The sequence below is a fragment of the Saccostrea cucullata genome, unplaced genomic scaffold (genome assembly GCF_032062105.1).
Source record: "Saccostrea cucullata isolate Sc308-1 unplaced genomic scaffold, CSIRO_AGI_Scuc_v1 ctg4132, whole genome shotgun sequence".
Classification (NCBI taxonomy): Eukaryota; Metazoa; Mollusca; class Bivalvia; order Ostreida; family Ostreidae; genus Saccostrea; species Saccostrea cuccullata.
This window is the reverse complement of record NW_026931149.1, coordinates 26,855-46,523: the sequence shown is the minus strand read 5'-3', so window position 1 is coordinate 46,523 and position 19,669 is coordinate 26,855. Positions and strand designations below refer to the sequence as shown.

The 19,669-nt window shown below is 34.6% G+C and overlaps 1 protein-coding gene and 1 long non-coding RNA gene across 2 annotated transcripts; one reads left to right on the top strand and one right to left on the bottom strand.

Moving 5' to 3' along the window:
- The first annotated feature begins 5,182 nt into the window (after nt 1-5,182).
- Nucleotides 5,183-11,559, top strand: LOC134231568 (uncharacterized). The gene is made up of 3 exons (XR_009984580.1): nt 5,183-5,214; nt 10,163-10,222; nt 11,445-11,559. It is a non-coding gene; the product is annotated as an uncharacterized LOC134231568 (long non-coding RNA).
- A 6,213-nt stretch (nt 11,560-17,772) lies between these two features.
- LOC134231566 (protein mono-ADP-ribosyltransferase PARP15-like) lies at nt 17,773-18,984 on the bottom strand. Its single transcript, XM_062713530.1, has 2 exons — nt 18,782-18,984; nt 17,773-18,188 (listed from the first exon to the last, which is right to left on the bottom strand). The coding sequence occupies exons 1-2, from the start codon at nt 18,936-18,938 to the stop codon at nt 17,905-17,907; spliced, it is 441 nt and encodes a 146-aa protein (XP_062569514.1). The 5' UTR covers nt 18,939-18,984; the 3' UTR covers nt 17,773-17,904.
- Nucleotides 18,985-19,669: the final 685 nt, after the last annotated feature.

Genomic DNA, 19,669 nt, shown 5'->3' with positions numbered 1-19,669 from the left:
ACATTATTTATAAACATTTACTGCGTTCCCAACAGTCCGTTTTCTGTGAAGTTTCATTTCTGTACAAATTATACGTCAGCTCATTACAATTGTTGTTATATATAACCTGACAAGATATGAAAACAATAAACATTTAAATGACGGCTGTTTGAACAAGTCCGTTCTGTTACATAAAAAAATTATTGTTAACAGACATTTAAATCCTGTGTCAGTTGGAATTTAAAGAGACAAGACTTAAAAAAAATCATTTAAAACGTCCACTGTTTGAGGTACATGGAATGAATTAATTATTTTGTCCCCCGCTTGAAAAGGGGGGATATTGATTTGGGTCTGTCCGTCCGTCCGGCTTTCTGTCTGTCTGTAACGCTTTCGTTTCCACACAATATTTCGAAAACCCTTTGAGCTTTTGCAATGAGATTTTGCATAACAATTTCCTGTGGCTTAAGGAAGACCTCTAGTGATTTTGAGGTCAAAAAGTCGAACTTCAAGGTCATAAATGTAAACATTCTCTTTGTGTATAACACTACCGTTTTCGGGCGATATTTTAAGAGGATTTTGGGCTTTTGCAATGTAATTTTATACCAAAAGTCCCTAGGGCCTCTCTCGCCCCTCTCAAAGTGTCCCGCCCCGTTTCTTTTATTAGTATACTTTTATTAGTATATTTTATAGTATTACATGTCGTTATTTTTAGCACAGGGGCATAAAGGAGAGATATTACGCATATTACGCATGTTATATACCCTTTCCAACAAATGTTAATTGAAAAATCACCCTTAAACAAACCCTTTAATAAACACGAATAGACCTTATGTCTTAAGGTCTTGAATAAAGATTGAACAAGTGATTTCTTCACTTAGTGAGTATGAATATAAAATGTCAGGTTATAGCAAACAACAAATTGTATAAGAACAAAACGTTATGCTAATTTCTCAATACAATGCATCTAGCTTTTGTTAATATTCACAGGTTATAGCAAACAACTAATTGTATAGGGACAGAATGTTATGCTAATATCTCAAACCAAAACTCAATACACTGCACCATGCATTTGTTAGTAATAATGTCAGGAGTTATAAATATCAAGTTCAGGTCACTTTTTCCCTGTCGGGTATCCGCGTCGGTTGTGACGTATTTGGATGCAGTGAAAATGGCGAAGTCAATCAACCGCTTCGACTGATCGAAAGGATTTAGTCTTATTAAATGGAATCTGTAGTATGTAATTTTACAACTAAGAGACATCCTGTATTTAAAAGTAATCATTTAACCTGTAGCTCTGCCATTAATACACGAATTTAGTAAAAAGAATATGTTCCGATGGTGACATGCTATAGAACAACGTAACATGTTTGGATGCCAGTGTTTACAAAACAGTGTACGGTTTGGATGAAGTTCTGATAGTAATTGGATGAGATTCTTTGATATAAATCAAACTTAACATTATGGTATAATATGTCAATTTTAACACTTTTATAGGAAGGGGCGGGGTTTCCAGATAAATTGTTTGAAAACTTACCTAGAAACATCTTTAACGAAGAAATAAATGGTAACAAATCAGGACTTCATAAATCATATTTCGAAAAAAGGAGGGATCACTAACAAATACTATGAAAGGATAACTTGACTGTACTGCAACCCCGCAAAATAAAGAGAAGGTTTACAGGCCTTTCAATGAACAAGTTCCACAGCAAGAGGCTAAATATAATTTATATTTTGGGGAAAATGGTGTAAGAAGCCGACCTCCCCCCTTTTTAAGCCCTTAGTCAATATACTGATTCCCGTGGGGTTTTTTTTTCATTTCATTCTCTTATTACATAATCAGACATATTCGGTTTTTATGTACAATACATACCATTCTCTGAATATTGATTCATAAAATCATACCAATAAATGATGGATAGTTATGTAATACACTGCTAAATAAAAGTTTATAACAAGTACCAATCCTGACAAATTGGCATTTTCCAATTCCGAAAATCCTATTTCGTGTGTGTGTGTGTGTATGGGTGTGACGGTGTGTGTGTGTGTGTGAGAGAGAGAGAGGGTTTAATTTCTTTCTCTACCATTTTTCAAACACTATATACTGCTTACCTTTTTTGATTATATGCCTGTTGAAATGGGGGGACCCAATGTTCAATGCAGGCCTAATTAATGATACCCTCCCCCTTCGGATTCAATGCGTATGTAATATAGAGTTCTTTTCTTATTATTCTCATACTTAGAATATAAATTTACATTTGAATGGACATAGTGAGGGAGAATCTAACATATGCAATTAATGTAGCAAGCTTATTACAAGTTTAAAATCTCTGCAAAGTGGGGTCCTCATTACACGACCAGTCGTTCAATACAGCTGTGAGCACCATCTAAATGTACTATACTCGGCACTCGGGGTCATTGAGCAGTGACGGATCTTTTTCGTGCCAGCACGTACTGCGACACGACCTCGACTTTAAATTGTCTTATCCAAAGGACCGTTCTCACCCACAGTTGGATTCGAACCCGCGACGTAAGGATTGACTCCTTTCTTCGCGACTCGATATTATTTTTACAATCACGAATTAAAACTTGCTAAAGGGGTATGAATGTCAAATGCATCAATAAAACAAGTATCAACGAGTTATTTAATGAATTCTATAAACAGAATTGAAACACATCATTTAGATTAACCAGATACCTATAAAATTTCAATTAAAAATTTAGAAAAAAATTAATATTTACCAAAATATAGACCTGGAAAAGGTACACAGCATTCCCCGTTCGTACATTTTACGCCATTTTCACCGCATCCAAACATGTCACAACCGGCGCGGATACCCGACAGTGTTCTTGTGCCTTAGTAAATACTACTCAACAGTAAACAATAACGGATGAGTTCAGACCACTACTTGTGTCTCAGTAAAAATGAATGACTGCCTAACTCGGAGTTGGTCCGTCATGTAGACCTTTCTGTGGGTGAGACCGCAGGCGTTTGACCGTTAGACGCTGGGAGCTCGTTTATAAATTTATAATAAAGCCTTTACAACCTTTATGACGTCAATCACTCAATGCATGATATTTGGCGCCATAATGTCGATCGCTGGATAGCCTGGTTCCCTGTCCCTGTTTTGCTACATATACTCCGAGTCACTAGGGTAAGGTGGAGTACAATGGATTCAGGGCGAATCTGCCCTGATTCGTAGCCTATTGTGACGTCGAATATGGCTGCGATTACGGTGAAGACGTTCATTGTGACGTCGTATTTTTCTACGTCGTCGAAGTAATGTGTAATTGTTACGGCATTATTTATTTCCGTGGTTAACGGCAACGGCTCAGAAATCTACGATATAGAGCGCATTTCTCTAACGAATCAAAGGAAAGCATAGAATGTAATCAACCAGGCTCTCCTTCCTTGGCAAGGATGAGACAGGGGACCAGGCTAATAGCTGGAAAACGTCGGATGCGCTTAACTATTATACTCATCAGAAGTGTTTCAAATGTACTTTATAGCTTTTGCCGCTTAGTATGAAAAACAAAGTGTAATTATAGCGAGCGCAGCGACGCTCGCGAAGCGAGCTCAATAGACTAACGTGTATGAACAGAGGAAATTCGGATTGAAATCTGAACATACGTCAGCCAAATTTCTCTGTGGAACATTCCCAGAATTCCTGCACTACCCAATGTCCTTCGTGCGTATAAATCAAAAATAGTAAAAAAAATTAAAGGAACATTGTTTCCTACCGAAATTTTTAACGAAATGATTTTGCCTTACCTTATTAGAAAAATACCCCCATGCCACAACACCGGTCTTCACCTTGCCCTTCGGAACTGATACAAATGACGTCACCGGAAACCTACGAATTTTGACGAAGTTATGTCAAATTGCTTCCGTGAAACTCTGAAAACATGTTGTGGTGCATAGCAGCATGGTGGCTAAAACATAGCAACAACTTACTCGAAAAGAACGATTTAATGCAATCTCTTTTCCATAAAACTAGCGTTTGCGTGCTAAGTCAACAGAACTTTTTATTTGACGTCATACTTTCGTTACTTCAACGGTTCGGGTATTTCCGATTATATCGGATACTTCCGAGAAGTTTTGAATCTGATCCCGATGCTTGGGAAATGATTTCTTTTTATTGCTTTGTTTTATTCGTTTTGCTTTCTTTTTCTTGAATGATAGACAGTACATGTGTAGGTTTATGATATTAAATAAACTGCGCTCGCCCCAACGGTCACACCGTAAAACATATTAAGGTTTTACTCTAATTAACAGTGAATGGATTTATTATTTATCTAAATTATCAGAGGTTAGCACATTAGGTACTAAGTAATTGCTTTTATGATGCAGTCAACGGTTTGTTTACATTGCGTATTCCTCAAAACAATGAGGTGAACAATGTGCACCCAGATCATTATACATTCCAAATAACGTGAATCAATAATAAATGATTCATAAGAATAAATGTCGATACATATTATTCATTCAATTATTCATCGAATCATTATTTTAACAATTCATATCACAAGAAACATCTTGTTTACTTATTCATAACCATAGTGGAGAATGCCAAATTCGTAACACGACCCCCTCCTCTATTTAACATTCGTCCGCGAATGTCTACAAACATTCAACAATAAACAATCTAAATTAATGTTCAGTGAACAAAAACTCCAATATCTCGATTATCTGGTTATCTCGAAAAATAGGCCTAGTCTTTAGGATATCCAAGTTAAACTGTAAGTTCACTTTATCATAAGCAAAATCGAATAGGTAAAAACACATAACATTCAATCTATTACAATGCTCAAATTTCGATAAACACGACGCACTTGTCGCATTTTTAAAACGAAAGTAGATATCGTGACATGTCTTTGCATGACTTATCAAATTTAAAAGGCGTGACGTCAAATCCTCATGCTGAGAAATGAATCGCCACTGAATCTTCACAAAGTTCCTTCAAAATTCTTGCAAAATGGACTAAATGCAATTGTCAGTAAGTAGAATTTGACTACTTGTTACATATTCCATTTGATCTGACTATAAGCAAATATATTAATGCGTTGCGTTGTTTTTCAGCAATTGTGCACAATTTGCATTGACATCAGTCAAACATTCTGTGAAGTATAAATACGTCAAAATAATTCAATCTGTGTCATTGCTGATCCATATATTTTATACGATTCCCATACTCTTGGGGATAATCTCCACAACATGTACGAAGAGAAAAATCAAAGGTAAGTAAAGGTAAGTTGGACAATATTTCAATGTTCATAATATGACTGCTTGATGCATAGAATGCATGAAGTAAGTGCATAAATATAATAAGATATTATTGATCAAATTTTTACAGATCATTGAGAGTATAAAAACTCAACAATAATAATCTCTTCTCATTTTCGCAAGAATGTTCAAGAAAACAATTAATATTTCATGCATGAAAAAATCAGCAAATGTCAAATATTCATATTACAGTAAAATTTGTCTAATCCGGACTCTGAGTACTCCGGATTTTTGTCCATTCCGTCTATAAATTTTAGTCCCCATGCACTTCTTTAACAAATTCATTAGAAAAAATTCTGTGTAGTGCGGATACTGTCTATTCTGTATTCCGAACGGCTATACTAAGTCCAACTGCTCATAATTAACGGTAATCATTCCCTCTAATCCGGTGTAACGACGAAAAGTGACCCCCGTAGAATATTGACCGGGGGTCATTTTTCTACGTAGAAATTTGACCCCCTGGTCAATATTCTACGTAGAAAAATGACCCCTTTTTCTGTAGAAATCATGGCATTGGGGTCATATTTCTCCGTGTGCATTGTAAAAAATTGACCCCGTAGAAAAATGACCCCCTGTCATTTTTGATGCCAAAACAATTCATTTTAGAAGGAATATTCTTATTAGGCATATCCAAGCGGGTAATATCAAGCTGACTTATGCTTTAAAGTGTTAATTTCTGAAAGCTTTTAAGCTAAGATAACGAAATCAAAGCGATAAAATACCTTGCATTAATGATACAAACTGTTTATCTCCACTAAAGGAAAACGGTATCAAAATGTTCTAACCCAAAGGCTATAAGAGCAAAGATACGAGAATTCATAGAAACTTTTATGAAATTCTATACCAGTAATTTTATACCAGTAAATAAGTTTCCACAGTTGCCATTTTAATTCTAAAAAAGGGTTATTTCCAAACTTCCGCCAGAGTTCGTTTGTACCAAACCAAATCTCAAATCTCTGTGTGCGGAGAAGCAGAGGACTATGGGTAGTATGGGTCATTTCTAGCTGACAGTATGGTGTCAGAGAGAAAAGATTCCTTTATTAATCAATAATGAATCTTTTTGATTTTACCCTGGATACAGAATTTTTCAAAAGTTTAAAGTTTTTTATCCATATTTTTAAAACGGGCACGAAAAAGTGTTCCAACATAGAAAAATCGTATAAAAATATTTGATTTTCTATGAATGAAGTTTCAAACTTTTTTTAAAAAATAGGGATTATTTAATTTGTAAAAATAAGTACTAAATTTAATTGCCTCTGACCTTTATGTATGATACAAGGAAAACAAAAAATGGTTAGCTCAAAACCTGTAAAATGTCTTTTATCGTTTGCTAGTGTTAACAAAATAGGGATTGTAGCATAAAACACGATTAACTAAAAAAAAAATAATAATAAGTTCCCATCTTTTCAAAAAAAAGGGCACATGTAGTATCGTTTTCCCCGTTCTATCATGTACATAAAAATACATATGGTAATTTTAGGAGTTTTTTACCAATAGAAAAAAAATTTAGATGATGAAAAAGTTGTTACTTTACATGATATACTTATGCCCCTGTAAACGAAATTTCCGGGGTTTTGCCCCTGTAAACGAATTTCTGGGGTATATATAGCATTTTACCTGTCCGCTTGTCTGTATATCTTTCCGCAAAACTTGAACCTTGCCCATGCCCATGACTGGATAAGACTACGGCTTTCATATTTCACAAGTGTATTTTTGTGACAAGACCTTTTTGTGTACAATCAATTTTGACCTTTTAATATTGACCTTGGAGTTTGACACACTTTTACACAAGGAGAATATGGAGATATTAACTAACAGTATTCAATATCAAAGTCCATAAAACAATACAAAATATAAAGGAGCAGAGCAAACACGAACCTCCAAAACATCAGAGATGGAATCAGGTGCCATAGAGGAATGAGCATCCCCTGCTTACCGGTCACACCTGCCATGTTCTCCTTGTCATGACTGGGAAATAACAGGAAAATCCTCCGCAAACTCGACGCACAAATAACGGACCAACAAAAAGCACGAAAAACATTTGTCAGCATTTGTTTCAATTTGATAAATTGCTTTTGCTGACAATGTCATTGTGTCAACCATAGAATTAACGAAATGTTGACTTCAAATGAGACTGCCGATATTCTTGTTATTTATTTCATTTACTTGCTTGTCAATAATTTACTTCGATTTAGAAATTGTTCATATGTAGAGCACAAATTCTGTTTCAAGTGAATATAAAAATAGATTTACTTATAACAAAGCGCAATTGGTACCCATGGGAATTCCAATATATTGTCGGAATATCTGGTCTTCAAAAAAAAAACCCCAGATATTGTCGATCAATAACTCAAGCATCTCTTACACGTCAACTTTAGAGTACTTGTGTGTGCAATGTGTTTTAACAAAATAATTTTGCAAATGACCAATGACCATTGTAAATTTAAAAGTTCCGTTTTATTAAAAAAGCAGCTGTCATTGAAATAAAATAATCCAGGTTCACACCACTTTTTGAATATATTGTTGCGCAGTACACTAAAAGTTTTTCCTTCTCTACTGTCAATACTTTAGTGCGGAGTACAAAAGAGATTTGAATGAACATTTACTGGAACCCGCAATGTGTCTTTGTTTGGAATCCAATATATATCGGGTAATTCAAATATATTTTTGCTCTGTGTAATATTAAAAATATTTAAAACTGATTTAAAATTTTGAAGATTTTCTTCCTTAGAAAGGGAAGTATGAGTATAAGTAGGATTACCACTTGTAGAATTAAATCTTAAAAGTTCTTCTAAAATACAATTCATGAGACTTACAAACGAAGACAATGTTGTTACCTGCTTTGTCGACAAGGACCAGTACGTACTGATCATATAATCTATCTATTTTTTTTTATTTCTGTATTATTGAACACAGAATGAATGAGGGTTTTCATATTACCCCTCAATCTTTGAATACGCGGCGTTAACATGGATCTGATACATTTAATTCATTGTGGAAAAAATCAACAATTCCACACTTTTACTTTAACATTAACTTTTGGACGGTATGTGCTAGAAATTTTATTTTGAAGTAAGGGCATGACAACTAAGAGTTCATTAATTTGCAAAGGTTACCAGTGTCTATAAAATCCCAGAAGAAAGTGGATGTAACAGCAACCATTGGTCACGTATCTGTGGGTTAGAAAGTGTTGAAAAGAGATTTTTAAGTTTTTATTTTAATTTATAGATATCTCTGAAGGTTGAACTATTTTCACTCAGGTGTAAATTTTTGCCAGTTTTGGAGAAATTTGTAATATCATCATTAGAACTTCTTGATGTGTATTGTATTTCCTGTAGATAAAGTAAAAAGTATAGTAATATATAAGGTAGTTAAAAAGTATGTATTTTAAAGCAGAATAAATGCATACAGATGTATATGTAAGTTTAAAGGTAAGAGCCAATGGAATTGAATTTATATAGTTAAACAATGTTCGGAGGTCCGTGTTTGCTCTGCTCCTATTTTGTATTGTTTTATGGACTTTGATATTGAATACTGTTCGTTATCTCCATATCCCTTTTTCTTGCTTCTGTGCTATTTTTTTCTTGCAAGAATTTTCAAAGATTATAGTAATTAGAAACGTATCATGTCATTTTCAGAATAAAACCTTTGAATGAAAAAACAAAACAAAATATATAATCATAAATTATGTTCTCGATGAATAAATATTCATTGGGATTCTGCAGGCAAAAAATATACCCATACCAGATACATGCATTGGTTGTGATGCTACGTTTAAGATATGCAATTGAATATAAGTTGGAAAGGATAAGATTGCATAAAAAATCCCCCCTACTTGGATTTGAAAGTATGAAAAAATCAGGAGACACATATACAAGGTTTTATTGTATAAAATATAGGGGGGTCAAATTTCTATGAGGGTCATTTTTCAACGTGTATGAAGTCGTAGAATTAATGGTTTGGAATGTTTTTCTACAGTCGAAAAATGACCCTACTTGTCGTAGAATATCACCGGGGGGTCATTTTTCTACGTAGAAAAATTGACCCCCCGGTCAATATTTTACGGGGTCACTTTTCGTCGTTACACCGGCCACACATAATTACCTGAGTTACTTCAAAGCAATTAACACCTTTCGTGGTGGATGTGATAATACGTGTTTACATTAGCATTAGTGCCATGAGACGAACACAGTGAAATGCGGCGGTGACACAGCCCGCTTGAAAAACTATTATATGATTAAATTACAATTTAAAAAAAATAACTTTGTTTTAACTCCTTTTACCACTTTATAACATAAACACAAAAATATATATGTACGCGATTTACAAATCAAAATAATAATCGGGATCGAAAATCGAACGCATTTCAAAATGGCGCCATAACACTGTGGGGGAAGACGTAATTTATTTTTTACATAAAAATTAAAAGTATAATCCAATAATTAGCACATCGTAAATAATTGTGCATTACTGTCTATACATTGAATGAACTTTCTGACAAGCGAAATCCGGTCCGCTTGATATAGTAGGCCTATATTATGCGTGCCTGTAGATTTTGATTTAGGACATTTCACCCGACTTTCAAACTTCGTGAACAAACAAAAAAATACAGTAAGTCATGTGAGACTATTTGATAATTTCTAGACGCCAAAATGTTGATTGATTTCATCATTTAATCATATTTTATATGTATATAAAGTACTTGTAAATAAACAACTTAATTTTCAAAAGTAATATTTTCCTGCATTTTTTCTGCACTCCGGATTCTGTCTAAACCGGCCAAATTTTACGGAACCGGCGGTAGCCGGATTGGACAAATTATACTGTATCTAGCTATTTCAAAACCATGTTGGTTTATTCTCACCAACAGTTTCATTGTTACATTTTCAGTTTGTTTTGTAGGGATATCAAAGGGCAGAGCATATTTACAACAAGATCTGGTTGTAACAGAACAGTTTTCAGGTATTTTAAGCTCTTAGTGTGTGTCGTAAGGATGTAAAAGTTAAATTAACAATGTGGTTTACCTCCTTGCCCATAGTCCCTGTCAGATAAAATAGGTGAACTTGTTAGGGCACGCTTAAGCTTGTCAAAAGATTTGTGACAGTCTTCATCCCAAATAAATTTATGACTTAGTTCAGTAAGTTTGTGCAGGGTCTCCCCATATCAGAAAATTCAATTGAGAAACTACTCTGAAATTCTATTAGCAATTCTCTTAATTTTTGTTGATGTTCTTCATCAATATTTTTACCAGAATTCTCAAACACAGACTTCAAATGTTCAGGAAAATTTTCATTTGTTTTCATTTCATGTTTTGTCAAAACATTTATTGATTGGGGAGTACTTTCAATGATCCCTGAAGTATCATCTAAATTTGCCACAACAGTCCCTTTAAAAATTTTGACACTCTGATCACCTAAGTTCATGTATCAAACAGGTACTCTATCATTTTCAACTTTTGCTAAAATCTTAAAAACTAATACATCATGTTTATCTAAAAAATTTGCCACAGGCTCTAACAACTTAACCTTGTCATTAAATAATGGGTTTTCTACTTTAGCCGGGGCAATAAATTCACGGAGAAGGGGAATCTCTATAGTTTCCGTCAAAAATACCTTACAACATTGTTTATTTAAAGCTTCATGTGTAAAGCAAGAAACATCTATCCCCTTTATTCTAAGTTTCATTTTGTTCTACAGAACATCACAGTTGTGGTCTTTCATGAAATCTAAACCCAAAATACATTTGTTTTGGATATTAGCCACTAAAACATTATGAGTCTCCCACACATATTTTCACTAGGCATTCCCCTAGGACAGTATTTTCTCCCCACTAGCAGAGATTAGATTTAAAAATGAAGGTTTCAAATCTAATTTGCCCTTTAACCCTGAACTGTCTGCTAAATTTGAGCTAATAATTGTTACACTAGCTCCTGTGTCGACCATCATTGTAGTCTGAATGTTCTCAATTTTTCCTATTACAAAAATTCCTTCACCACACCCCTTTACATCACCTACTGTCTCATATTTGGGTGGATTTTCAAACTTAGCAATTTTCTCAACATCATTTTCTGATTTATTTATTGTTCACATCATCATTTTCTGATTTATCAATAGTTAAATTGTCATCGCAGTTACATTAACTGTCTTTTGGGGACTCTTTTTAATACACTCATTTTTTCTAACAGGAAAAGGTCCTTTTATTTCAACTTTGTTTAACAGTGATTGGGGCCTACCTCTGCGCTTTGTCGACTTCCGCCCCCTGAATTCGACACGGGAAAGTTTCCCTGATTTGAGGATTGAAAGTGACCATTTCTGAGAATGTCTGTTTGGGTATGTATTTCGTATGTCAAAATTGTTCTCATTGAATGGCTGCCTATGAACTTGAAACCCATTGCTAAGTCGATCATTTTGTGCATTCCTGAACCGAGGATGCACCTCGCTTGAATGAGATAAGTCTTTTAGGAGTGATCAAATCTCTTTTGTAAGTGATTGGAGATCATTTCTTTAGACCCTATTTTCTTGTTTGATCGAGGCAGGAAGATTGGTATCCATTTCTGGATGTATGGTATTGACAAGTTTTACTCTCTAAGACATCAGCCCGTTCGTGAGTTTCAAATCTTATAGCCAAAATCTCAGCCTATTAATGTCTCTGGGTCTACTTTCTCTCAAGCGAAGGCGCATATCCGGATTTGAAAGTGCATCTATGAAGTGATCTAATGATAGAACATTTGTCAAGTTTCAATCGACAGTAGGATATGCTTGCCTAGTAAGTTAATTGATAGATTGTGCAAGTTCAGATAAAGATTCTTTGTCACCTTTGGTTTTTGTCTTTAACTTAGTTCTGAACATCTCAGATCGTTCAACTGAACTATAACGCCTATCAAGAATCTTGACTAGGGAATCATAATCTCTGCGCTGAACTTCGTTAAGCTCATTTAAAAGTGCACGAGCCCCTCCCGCTAAACTGCTGGCTAGGTATAGTGATTTTGCCCTATAATTTCAACCATGTAGATCAACCAAGATTTCAAACTGGGCAAGATAATCCCCAAAATCTTCTGCCCATCAAATCTAGGTGGTTTAAAAGATACAATAGGTTTTGAATTGAAAGGGGAAGGAACTCTATTTTCATTACAATTTATCTCCCTTGCAGGGGTATCTATGTGACCAATACTTTCCCCAGCCCCGATGATAGGAGACTGATCATGAGGACCCAGGGACTCTCTACACCCATGCACTTGATATCTGAATGCATTATCTTTGGGGTTCCCCTTTTGTTTTAATTCATCTACTTGTTTTTGTAATTGACGAGAATCTCGTCTCATGTTTGACAATTGTTCATCTATGTCTTGTCTAAAGTTTATGACGTCTTTGTTCATTATTTCTACAGCTCTTAATAAAAGTTCATTTACATTTTCAGCCTTATCAGAGCCTGATATCTGTGTAGGAGAAGAGGTACCGGACCGTTGATACACATCACAAGTGATGTAATCATTCAGATCGAGGAACCTGCACAAATTCTCCTCAGAGGCTTCAAATTGGCTGTTTTCATTTGACATTATGACTTTTGTTATTGGCTATTGCAACACAAATTTATGTGTTTATATGTCAATGAGCTTGTCATTGTCAATAGACTTAACAAGAATAAAAGAAAGACTTTATCCTACTTCTGACACCAATTGTTACGACTTACGGCTGTCTATATTTAGCGGCGTAACATTGTGGGGCTCCTTAATCTGATTGTTGAACGAAAGACAACAGGATATAATCTGTTTTTAATATTTTATTGGATTTTATTCAAATAAATGTACAAAAATACTCTTCTTTGGCTCTGCGGTCCTCACCTGAAATAAAAACAAACCAACCACCATTTCCAACAAATGTTAATTGAAAAACCACCCTTAAACAAACCCTTTAATAAACACGAATAGACCTTATATCTTAAGGTCTTGAATAAAAATTGAACTAGTGATTTCTTCCCCAGTGAGTATAAATATAAAATGTCAGGTTATAGCAAACAACTAATTGTATAGGAACAAAAAGGTATGCTAATTTCTCAATACAATGCATCTAGCATTTGTTAAGGGGGCTCTCTACACCTGTAAAGTAAAACTGATTTTTGTTGCATGCATTTGTTTCTAATAATAGGCCCCATATCCGATAAAATAAGGTTCCAAAGTACTTCAATTTATTTTTAGAAATATTTGATTTATTTTGTTAAAATCCGTCCTATCTATATTTTGAAAAGCCCAGTGCTTTAAATTTCTCTTTAATGTTTAGTGTTATAAAATATTGAAATAATAATACCAACAAAGATAAAATTAAAATCAACATAATTTTTATTTAAATTTACAAAAATAGATAAAAGAAAAACTAAAACAGCATTTTCTTGAGAATAGCTGGTTGGATCCTCTTCAATATCTGAAAAGATATATAATATCAAAGGGTGAAAACAATTAAAAAAAGAAATTGAAAAAAATTGAAAAACTGTCAAAAATTTATAATCATCACAAAAATTCAGGTGTGAGAGATCCGCTTTAAGGACACGTAATGATGAATTAGCTTGATGACAAGCCATGTTTTTATATCATGTTTTTCACCTAAATATCTTATTCTAATAAGTTTGTAAATATGTTTTAATAATAAAATAAGTAGAAATTGAATAAATTGACAAACATTTCATTTTTAAAGAAAAGATACGCATTGGCAATACACAATATTAATCGAGGTGATACAATTAAAATTCCATCCACAACATCGCATGTTGTGTTATATTCCGTGATTTATCGGTGTTAAGAGAATTTGAATCAGATTATTTGGGACCAAAATGGCGTTTCACAACAGAAGTTCGCCATGTTGTGACGTTGTAGAGAGCCCCCTTAAATGTGTATATAATGGCCTAACAAGTATTATGAAAAATCAGCAATTGACATAATGATAAAATTGTATTTGCTGACATGGGTATAAAACTTTGAAAACAATGACACTAAACGAAACAGCTGATATTTTTGTTTCATCAACTTTTTAAAAAATATTTTACCTCGTTTAAGAAATTGTTTATACGTAGAAGCAAGCTCTTGCATATCGAATCAACTGAGAAGGATATGGAAATAACGAACAGTATTCAATCTCAACGTCCATTAAACAAATATACAAAATAAGAGCAGAGCAAACACGGACCTCCGAAACATCAGAGGTGGGATCAGGTGCCATGGAGGAGTGAGCATCCCCTGCCGACCGGTCACACCCGCCGTGTGCTCGTTGTCATAATCAGGAAATAACGGAAAAAATCCGTGGTTAATTCAGTGTATAAATAATGGACTAACAATTGGTATGAAAAACGTCACACCTATGCAGTGATGCGGGTATATTGCTGCATAAGTAAGACGATTGAAAATTTCAAGTCCTCCCGTTAATAATAAGGCTAAGTTGATGCGGGATCGAATTCCCTCTTTGGGACGTGGAGACCGGTCATTCCGAACAAGACTGCATAGACCGAGATCCCATGTCCCAGTAGGTGCTGGCATGAAAATAGATTCCTCACTGCTCCATGCTCATGGGTGCCTTGTATATAGTTCGTAAAAACAAGGTTCACTTACATCTCTGGCCTTATTTGGCCCTGTGAAATGTCTTTTTTCAAGTAAAATATTACAATATGAAACAGATCTATTATACTCTGTGGTATCTTTTATTTTAAGCTCAACAGGATACATCGTATCGACATTAGGATTGGAATAACCATCAGTAAGTGACAATATATCGTCGATAGATCTAAATGTCAAGTTGAAGACCACAGCAAGTGTTTTCTTCTTTTCACATAAAAAGAACGAGTGCACTTATGGGCCCCAGTAAAATGTGAAAAATTAAAGAATTAAATTAAGCAAAATTTTTCATCCAAAATCATTGATTGATATATAAACCATACGATTCAACAAATTTTACCGCTGAAATCCAAGAATATACAAAGAACAAAACTATACAATGTACAATGTGGTTGGGATCAGTCGACATTTTTGATTTTCTATAAAAAAAAAATCAGAAACAGTCATTTTTTCGAAGATTCTGTTAACTATGAGCCTAACTTTGTGCAAACCTGTGCGAATGACAAAAGACGCATAATACATTAGTAAAACTTGTATGAAAGTACACGATAATAATGGCTGGTAATTAAAATATTTAAAATGTACAAAAAGTATAGTTTTTTTCCAATGGCAAGTGAGAGCTATTTAACTGTATGGCCCATGCTGAACCCATGTGTGGAATAAATTATTTGAAATACTGATAGTCATTTGAGTTCTACCCAGGTAAACATTCCTCTGCTCACTGTAAAACATAGGCAGGTTTTGTTTTAGTAAGTCAAAGTTGTGCCGCTAAGAGATATTTATATGTATTTGTTTTTTAGAACACGGAGGGTAAAGAGAACTTAGTACTAGTGTCGTTTATAAAAGTGTCAAACATTTTTAACCTTCATGCAAGACAATGAAACAGGTATTGAAAGCCACCTAAACACTTCATTTTAATTTTTAATGAATGAAACTTGTAATTTCTAAGATGCAAGAGTACCGATTTCTTAGTTTAATCATTTTAGTTACAGGCAACTGTACAACTTAATTCAATATTTTAAAGAAGTATCATTCCGCAAAGCACCCGATTATGATCCACCACCGGATTGCTCAAGTATCGATTTAAATATCTATTCTTCTTGATTTACATAAACGAAACTAAATCGCAGTAGGATCTTTATGATCGGAGAGCTCTACGCTCTCGACACGCTTATTTTGAACATGCTCAAAACAAGCGTAGCGGGATCGTGACCGACAAGAATCGGGGTTTAGTCGCATAAGAGCGTAGTAGAAGCGCTGTAATCGTACAGGCATCGCGGAACCAGCGTAGGAACTTACCAAGTACGCTTATACAACGCTCCCTCTACGTTCGTACTACGTTCTCCTTACGATCTCTCTACGTTCCTGAAGATCCTACGAAGACCTTCAATGACCTTACGCCGATCATATCACGACCTATAAGACAGAAAAAACTGCAGTCGAAAGATATGTATCATCGCTAAAATCGCACTACAAAAATCTGTCGTTGTAAGATATATTTACATCATTTCCAAATCGTACTAGAAGCGTAATGCAATCGTAATGTGATCGGCATCACCGTAACGACATCGCAGTACAGTCATCTAGGACTGGTCTGTGTAGCGTCGTAGTATGGTCTTCAATGTCGTAATGGCAGCGTAGCATAAACACAGTAAACACGGCTGCTTGTCGGCAACAGTCTTCGTAACATCGCACTAGAAGCGTGTTAGCAGGGAGTTTGACGTAGAGACATCGTAGTACGGTCGTAACGAAGACTATAATTTGCCAAATTGCTTTTTTTAGACGCCGATCGGCTGCGATCTGCCCCGATCCAAAAAAAAATTCAGATCGTAGCTTGATCGGGATGATCGCCGTAGAGTCGCAGCTCTGTGTGAACGCGAGGTTAGGAATATTAAAATTATTCAAAACTGACATACGGATTTGAAGAATTTCCTCAGTAAAATAAATTGGATAACCACTGGTGGAATGAAATCCCAGTTCTTCTAAAATAATTTTATATAATGAGCTTTACAAAGACAATTCTGTTACCTGCTTTGTCTGTTTGTTCTTTTTTTTCACATATGATTTACTGAACACAGAAGAATTGTTGGTTTTCATTTTTATTTAAAATGAATAACTTTCACTTTTATCGTATGAGAGAACAATTAACATTGAAATATCATTATGTTGTGATTAATATTGTATTATGAATAGGCCTATTTCTTTAAGAATGCACAACTAGAACAGGCAAAAAGTCTATCAAATGCGCTATGGCTCTTTACATTTGTGAACATAATTTTGACACTCAGCGCCGATGTCTAGTACAACCGTTACTATAAAGGCCTGATTACTTGATATCGCGATTACTTAACTTGGGAGAACTGTTTCGCAAACGAGGTAGGAATCGTCTGTTGGGTGGGGGCAATGTCCTATTCAATACAATGCAAGATGGATCATTGTAGCATTTATAAGGAAAGATAAGTAAAAAATCCTGGTGGAATACCTCGCCTAACAATAGCTGAACCAGCCTTATATATTTTTGAGAGGAGCCAATCCTAAATTGTCTCATTTTTAACGATGATTTTAATTAAGCGGACTCTTATCGTTAAATTTTCATTGAAAATCGTCACATTTATTTATAAGCAGATGAAATATTTTAACTTTCCTTATTTGATAATGTACCATTTGGAGTTTAATATCTGACAAAACATCGTGATTTCGGAATTAAATTGTTCGAATCATATGATTGTCACTACTGTAAACAATGTCATTTGCCCCCAGAATTATAGACTTTTCTCGACTCCCACACAAAGCAGTGGTAGTAAGCTAGATAACTTCGAGGTACTCATTGGGAGTCGCGATATAACGTAAGTTGGTTATGTATAGATTACAACTTCATATACTAAAATAACAAACTTCGATATTCTCTGTAAGTATTTCTAAGATTTACTTAAAATATTGCAAAAATTCACTCTAAATAATTCAAAATCAATTGTTCCATGTCCAGAAAGTTAGCACACACACTTATTTTTTACCTCTTTATCATTTTATTGAATCTCACTGAATCTCACTGAAATGTTATCAGATAGCCAGGGTAGCCTTGGGTATCATTGAATATAATATACATAGCTGGACTTGATACATTGTTGACAACTGAGTCATATAGAATATGTGACTGTTGACCCTTTGAAGGTGGCACTCTCATTCCAGCCTTGCCTAAAGTGAATTCTCCGGTCAGAACTTTACACAAGTACATCAGCTTATTCCCACTTGGGTCTCGTCTGGAATATTTGTCCTGTGCAGAATATCCTGCATTAACAGCAAAATAAACTCCTTCGCCAAATGCCGTTGCTATAAATAAAAAAATATCAGCAGATGGAAATTAATTTATTGATATCTTTAAATACAGAAAAATAAAGTGATCTTTTTTTTAAAGTTTATTCAAATCAAAGTCACAGTCACTTCTAGTCATGTAAATGTAACCATCTTTGAGCATAAACTCATTGAAAGTAAACTGCTTCTCTCATGTAGCATATGACAAAAAGGAAATTTTTGGTTTCGGTGATGGTTTGAATTGAACTTGTGAAAAGTATAAAGCATATCCAAGTTTTATATATTAAACATAGTTCAAATAAAACATGCTTAAGCACTACAGGGTTTCAAATAATGCATATTTGTTTTGGAAATATCTATGATACACTGCCATGATATTAAACCTTTTGTGTACAGATATATTTACGTAGAACTAGTTTCACAAATGGACAGATTGTGTTTTCAGTATACCTTCCCAGCAAGTTTAAAGTTTAGCTTCTCAGCACTTTTCTGATTGGAAAATCTTGAAATGAACTATTGAGTACTATCATTTAATCCTCCGAATCCAAAAGGGATCAACTTTATTATAACATGAACGAAGCTCTAAACTAATTGTTAACAGTAAACCATACCGTTTTTCCCACAGTAGCTCCTGTTGAATCCTAAGGAATTGATACTGTTGACAGCCTCTGGAGCAGTTCCATGCCACAGTTCTCTCTCATTCTGTGTACCAGGAGGGTTCTGGGTATCTAACAACTTCTTTTTGGCAACATACTGCTGGTACAACATCTTGTTCTGTATTCTCTCCAACTAAATATAAAAATCAAAGTACTGAAAGCACTCATAGGAGGTTGAACATGGTGTAAAATAAAATCTTTTATCGGGAGGTTAAGTAAGTGAACAATATTATTATTTCAAATACAGACAAGAAACATATTGACGCAAGCGTCAAAAATCGGCCGCAAACCAATTAATATAACTGTTGAAATTATTTTAGAACCTGAAATTTGCTGGTTTTTTGAAATTTTTTTTTTCATTTTTTTGTTAAAATATCCTCGTGACACCAAAAAAAATGCATGCGACAATGCCGATTTTATTCATGAATAATGCATGTACAATATTACATGTATAGGCAATATAAACTGTGCATAGTCCTCTGAGTCTCTGCACTCAGTTTGATACAACTTAACGAACTCTTGTGAGTTTGCTGTTTAAGTAGTTTTACAAAAAACGAACAAAACTAAAGTTTAAACTTAGCTATAGTTTAACTTAATAAAAACGCAACAAATATATAATATGTGGGGCTCCTCGCTCTCTCTCTTAGAGGATGTTACCCCCCCCCCCCCCCCCGAACTCCTTCTAGATCCACCACTACAATTACTTCTCTTTCAATCTCTGTTTTGGTGTTGAGATGTGGCGGGAAAGTGTTTGGCACATTGTAAAACGCGCTCTATCCTAGTCTCCTGGACGAACATGTCGTAATATTCTTTGCTTTTAAGAAATCAATATTTCATCATATT

Bases quoted from the DNA above. Each gene is read 5' to 3' on its own strand.
- LOC134231566 (XM_062713530.1), bottom strand. From the start codon at position 18,938: ATGTTGTACCAGCAGTATGTTGCCAAAAAGAAGTTGTTAGATACCCAG. The intron at 18,189-18,781 runs GTATGGTTTACT...TTTTATTTATAG, and splicing joins GAGCTACTGTGGGAAAAACG to CAACGGCATTTGGCGAAGGA.